The 6,231-nt window shown below is 50.9% G+C and overlaps 1 protein-coding gene across 13 annotated transcripts in view; it reads right to left on the bottom strand.

Moving 5' to 3' along the window:
- Nucleotides 1-523: 523 nt before the first annotated feature.
- Nucleotides 524-6,231, bottom strand: part of PCNX2 (pecanex 2) — a 309,218-nt gene continuing 303,510 nt past the window's right edge. For all 13 annotated transcript variants that reach the window (XM_015440348.4, XM_005539760.4, XM_065545159.1 and 10 more), the window contains 2 exons: nucleotides 3,447-3,895; nucleotides 524-1,549 (listed from right to left, as the gene is read on the bottom strand). In XM_015440348.4, coding sequence (XP_015295834.3) covers nucleotides 1,376-1,549; nucleotides 3,447-3,895 — 623 coding nt within the window. In that variant the 3' untranslated portion in view covers nucleotides 524-1,375. The remainder of the gene's footprint in view (nucleotides 1,550-3,446; nucleotides 3,896-6,231) is intronic.

The following is a 6,231-nucleotide window of genomic DNA, read 5'->3' as shown; positions in this document are numbered from 1 at the left end:
GCAAGGCCCTGCCAGCTTCCCATTAGACAAACAACTGCATTTAAATTAAATACAGTTTGCACCTCTAGGGAGTACTGGCCTGAAAATAATAGCATTCTGTCTCTGATTATAGAGTACACTTACTTTTATTAATTGCTGATTCTTAGTTTACCAAAAAAATATATATATATATATATAAAAGCATTACCATTTACTTTCCAAGGGGTAAGAGATTCTCTACAATACCTTCCCCCAACCCTCTCCTCAAATTTCCAAATCCTAAATACTATGAAGAAATTTGTGTGACTGTTTAAAATTGAGTATTTCCTTCTAACTATTGTCTTTTGAAAACGGATGGTTCACCAGGCCAGTGATACTCTGTGGACTGCATTCTGGGACCTCTACCCCAGCAAGGATACAGGCTCCTCGGGGTCTTCAAGATGGGAAAAGTTGTCTCGGAATTTACCCAAATGTCGTTCTCACCATAAAAGATATACGTAGAAATGAGAAGCTTCAATACAACTCAAAACACTGGACACAGCAATAACTATAAACATTTTAATTTCAAAAACAAAGGTGTGTGCGAGTGTTGTGTGACACAGTAAGGGTTGCGGGGCTTGGAGAACAAGCACGCGTCCCTGGGAAGCCCGCAGGGTGCTGGCAGCCCACAAATCGCTTAGACTACAGTGAGGGGCATTGTGTGACGCCGAGGGGGCTTTCCATGCACCGAATGGACTCAGTTTCTAAAACTCACATCCTAATGTATCCTGGCTCTTCACAGAATACTGGAGACATGACTGCATGCACGATCACGGTTCTTGTTGTGAAGCTGCCACCATGTTACGCTTAACAGCTGCATAAATATTATAAAGAAATAGGGTTTTCCTGACACTTAGATTTAATCTTAATGCATCTAACCGGCTGATGGTATCAGACGTGCTGCTGTTCATTTATTTTTCATGGTAACAGTAACATATAAAGTGCCAATGATGTAACATGCAGTTGTCTTATTTTCATCAGGGCATTTGTTTCATGGCTCTGTTTAGTTGTTTTAAAATAGTAAATGGCTTTTGTTTGCGATTTCAGATTCTGGAACATGTGTGGTGCTGTCCGTGGTGCGCCATTCTGGGCGGTGCTGTGCCTGGCGGGGAAGGTGTGCTGTGGCTTCTTTGTTGTTTGTTTGTTTCCCCATCATGTGAGGTTTTTTTTTGTTGTTGTTTGTTTGTTTTTTTCAAAAACCTGAGATAAGTTCTGTGTTCTGGAACAGCTCTCCTTTTCCACAGGAGGAGCCCCTCATGGATCGCAGTATTGGTTGGTTGTGATTTGGGGAGCACGAAGGAGAGCAATGCAGGTGGGAGCGGTGGGGACCCGGCCTCCCCGCCCGGTCGCATGCCCGTCACTGCTCGTCCGACACACTTTGCTGCGAGGCCGTGTCGTCCAGGCCCATGTCCTCCTGGCTTGCTCTCCTGCAGACAACCCCGAGAGTCTCCGCCACAGCCTCAGCCGGACGTCGGTCACGAAGCTGCCCCTGCTCGGTGGCATCGGTGGGCTCACATGGCTCGGAGAGGTGCTTCCAAAGAGAAGAGAGAAGCAGTGAACAGCTCAGCAAATGTGCACTACCCACTTGTAACTGGCCTCACCCCACCCGTGCTGTGGGAGCTAAAGGCTAGTGCTGCCATATCCTTGAGGTCAGGTTCTAAAGTCAGGTCAAATGATGGAGGGCCAGCACGGTGGCCTCTGAGGACAGGACGAGCAACATCTGAGACACAGGGGCTCTGCGCGTGGGCCTCTGGATGACTGCACTGGAAAGAGCGGCCCTGGGGGGAAAGGGCATTTGTGCGCCTGGCTTTCCAGCTGTGGTTCGTGTCACTCCCTGCACACTTAGCCTGTCATGCATGCTGAGTTCTAGCAGGCTTGACCCCAGGAGAACACGGAGGCCATTCTATTCTGGGGGCATGTGGTCTCAAGACAATTGTCTGTTTTGGAGAGCCGGAAGGAGAATTTGACGGAATCGCAGAACTACACCCACAGACTGACTTTAACACAGATTGGGGCAGGGAGAAGGGTGATACTTTGTGCATTTTTATTGAGGAAGTAAAGAAAAGGGAGGGGAAATGTATTCTTTTAGTTATCTAACTAAGGTCAAACTCCTGAAGTAACCAGCTCTTTCCTCTTCGCCAGGACAGCCTGGGGGTTCCAGGAGAGCCCATAAATCTCCCCCTCCGTGAAAGGTGGCACCCACGGCTGCAATCCTGTGGCTCCTTGTGGGGCGGCTGGCCCAGCCTTGGCTTCCCCTGGCAGGAAGGTACTTGCCTGGAGAGCCGTTTCCCATGAAGGAGAGGGAGGGCGACACTAGGAATGTTCAGGTGCGGCCCCCTCCCTCCACCTGCAAATAACCTCACCCAGAACCAGAGGCCAAGCCGTGGTGTGGCCCCTTCTCTCCACCTGCAAATAACCTCACCCAGAACCAGAGGCCAAGCCGTGGTGTGGCCCCTTCTCTCCACCTGCAAATAACCTCACCCAGAACCAGAGGCCAAGCTGCTGCAACTCTGGTGCTTGATGGAAAGCATGAGCCATGGTCAGGAAAACCTGAACACTCAAAAGGAGTGGGGCAACTCTCCAAATATGACCCATTTTTGCCTTGACACCATCGATTTTTCTGTCTACCAGGTTACGAAGGAGAACTGCCAGGTATTTACTTTTTTCTCACTGATGAAGCTCAAGTATTCATTTCATCTCAGCTGGCTCAGGATTCTAGACAAGCAAGAGCTTATTTGGGTGAAGTCCTTAAAATGCTCCTTGTCTAGTATTTAAATACCTAAAAGCAGTGGGCTGTCTCAGCAGCTTTAAAGTTAAATCTATTGGCTGAGAAGCAATGATACTCTTAACTCCATTGGATAAGAAGCAATGATACTCTAACTCCATTGGAGAAGAAGCAATGATGCTCTAACTCCATTGGAGAAGAAGCAATGATACTCTAACTCCATTGGATAAGAAGCAATGATACTCTAACTCCATTGGAGAAGAAGCAATGATACTCTAACTCCATTGGAGAAGAAGCAATGATGCTCTAACTCCAGCATTGACAGGTGCCCTTTCCTCTCCCTCAGGCCAGAACCATGTGAGAAGAGTCCCACTGTGTGAATGGGTGGAGGGCATTCTCCCTCATGCCCCAGTGTAGGGTAGATGGCCACAGTTCTGCAGAACCCCTGTGTCCGGTGACTCCTTTCAGTGTCTGCCTGGGCATTATCATTTACAGGACATGTGCTCTGTATCTTGTCTGCTTCCAAGAGTAGCTAAGCCACTTCGTGTCTAATCACTGTCCTTTGTCACTCTGGGAACCCCACAGAGGAGGGGAGGGGGTTCTGCAGGCAGAAAGGTGGGAATGCAAGGCAGGTACCATGCTCAGGCCAGGAGCCCATGCCACCACCCCAGCCCGTCCTGGTGAGCCCTGTCCAGCCCCTTACCCGAGTGGCCTGGCTGGCAGCCCTGGCCGAGGGGCCCATCACGATGTTGACGCTGCTGGATGACTGGGTGTCACTGGTATTGCCCCCCTCCGCAGCAGAGAGTCCGGAAATGACGAGCGCGCTGGAAAAGCTCCTCTTGCCAAAGAGGAAGCTCAGGGTGGAGCTGGTGGAAGAGCCCAGGCTGGACCTGATGAGTGCCTCGGCCCGCTCGCGGACGCTCAGGTGGCCCGTGGTGGTGACAGGCGGGGGCTGCGAGTGCAGCGACGTGGCTGAGGTGTGCAAGGAGAGCCGGCTTTCCGAGAGCCTCTGGGCCAGCTCATGCACTGAGGTGGACGTCTGCAGGAATGTTTGGCGGCTCTCTAAGATGGGGCCAGATGAGCTCAGCATGGGCGGCCTTTGGCTTAGTGCCGAGTGTGCCTGCACAGACTGGCTCCTGCCTTTCCTCCTGCCTTTAAAAGAAAGCAGAACACAGAGTTGTAGTGGGTGGTCATGAACATCGATACATGTGTGGGGAAGCAGGTGGCCTGCTCTGCCTGGGCCCAATGACCCCGCCTCAGTGCACCACCTGCAAGGCTGGGACAAGAGCTGGAAGCCTGACCACTGCCTCACCCACTCCCTCCCACCAAGTCCAGGTCCTGAGAACTGAAGGGCCAACCGAAGGGCACCCAAGGGTGGGGGCTGGGGTTGGGGTTGGGGGTACAGTGTGAGAAGCTGCAGCCAGGGTGACAGATCTGCCCAGTTTGCCAGGACATTCCTGGTTCTAGCACTGAAAAGTCCCACATCCCTGGAAGCTGCTCGGTTCAGGCAAACCAGGACGACGCCAGGAGCAGAACTTGGGCTCATAAAGTAAACCCAAATGTGATCCTGGCTCAGGACCTTGGTTCCTATGCTCATCTGATCGGCAGTGATAAAGGAAAACATGCAGGGTTCTGTCATTTTTACTTGCCATGGAAAAGAAGAAAGGGGAGGAGAGCTGAAAGCCCATGCCGTGGCCTCCTTTCCAGAACAGCTTTCCTTACAGGCTCGCACACTACTGGCCAGGCCGGGCCTTGGTCCCATGCTCTTCTCACCCACCCCTTTGCCCACCGCCTCGCCCCTCAGGGGCCCTGCCACCCCAGCCTTTGCTGAGACTTGTCTAGACAAGCCCATTTTTGACAAAAGGGACTGGACTGCCCCCAAAGATGTGGTTGTGTCCAAGCTTCTGGAAGCAGGATAATGTCATGGGGTCTTCTGTGCATGACGGGCCTGTGTAGCCTGTGGTTCAGCTTTGCAGTCTAAGCAGTCTGAGGAAACGGGTGCTGGCTAGAACACCGGGTTGCTTAACTTGAGCATCCATGATCACCAGGGGCTAACTGCAAAATATCATTTTGATGGGAGCAGCTAGTGATGTCACAGTTCTATGAATGGCCTCATGGGCATGTCTCCTGCAGCTGCTACAGTTAGGCATTAAATCAAGACAAACAGAGGGGGCGGAGGCATGACTATCAGAAAGGATATCCTATGCATTGCCTTGTACCTTACCCCAAATGCCCATTATTCATTGTGCATCTGGTGATTCTGAAGCGGGTGTGGCTGCCCCTAGGAGAACCCAAGAACTGACACGTCACGTGAGAGGCAATTCCTTAGGGATACACGTTACGAAGGGGATTCCAGGGATCCTTCCAGCCCCGCCCCACCCCACCGTGGCCTAGGCTGAAGGGGCCTTTCTGCCTCATGTTGACCACAGTGCCAGTTTGGATGCTATGATGGTCGAGTGCCCATTTGCAGGGGGCACTGGTGCTCCCATCTCACTTTCTCCTGCCCGTGTGGTGACGGTGTGGAGTGCTCACCCCACAGTGCTGTGGGCTTCCACGTGACGGGGTTGCCCTCCCCGGGATGAGTGTGCTCAGCCCCTAGCATGGGGCCCACCCGCCTCTGCCGCAGGAGGGATGCATCCAGGCCAGCCTGAAAGGTCCCGGCTGAGTAGTTGAGTATGTTCCTCTTACAGAGAAAAAGGAGAGGAGGAAAGGGATCCTGATGAATCAGAATGAAAAACAAGGGGGGCGATTTGTTAGTTTATTCAGCGCCTGGCAGGGCTGGACGTCTGTTTGCGATTTCTACTGTAAAGCTGATCACTGTCCAAAAATACTCCACATTCATCCACAAGTCAATGATTGTGATGCTCAAAAGAAGACCACTCACACTTGGTGGGGAACTTCCCAGAGAATTCCAGGAACAAGGGGACAAATAACCCACTGTGTGTCAAAGGGCAGTGGCCTGCTGTAGTCTGTGCAAGACAAGGACTCCCCCACCACCTGATTTCATTGCTTCAGATTTTCTCATTGCTCTTTTTTTTTTTCAAAATTAATTTTGCAAATGGAGCAGCACTAAGGAAGCAAACCATGCTAAATGCATTTGTGCTACTCAGGATCATTATTTTACAATTTAACTTATTTTGCAAATTACTGTATTACCAAGTTATGAATGTTTCTAGGGAAACCTTTTTAGAACCTGTATGGAAATACCTCATATGTAAATCGCCCTCCTTGGTTTATTATCGTGGCACTTAATTCCTTTGTCTTTGATGTTATCTGGAAAGTGGTGGTGTTGCTCCTTAGTGATATGAGAACACAGCCTCCCTCTCCAATCTGGGATTCAGATTAGTTACGAATTCCTAACTGCTCACCAGTAAGTAGGTCACCAGCCTCCACTGCTAGGCCAACTCCCCTTCCAGCTGTGACATATACTTTTTACCCCAGCAAGCCGATTGCAGGTTGTCGGGCCCTAGATGAGGCTGGCATAGTGA

Source organism: Macaca fascicularis, chromosome 1 (assembly GCF_037993035.2).
Source record: "Macaca fascicularis isolate 582-1 chromosome 1, T2T-MFA8v1.1".
Taxonomy (NCBI): Eukaryota; Metazoa; Chordata; class Mammalia; order Primates; family Cercopithecidae; genus Macaca; species Macaca fascicularis.
This window is presented reverse-complemented; position numbering and strand designations above follow the sequence as displayed.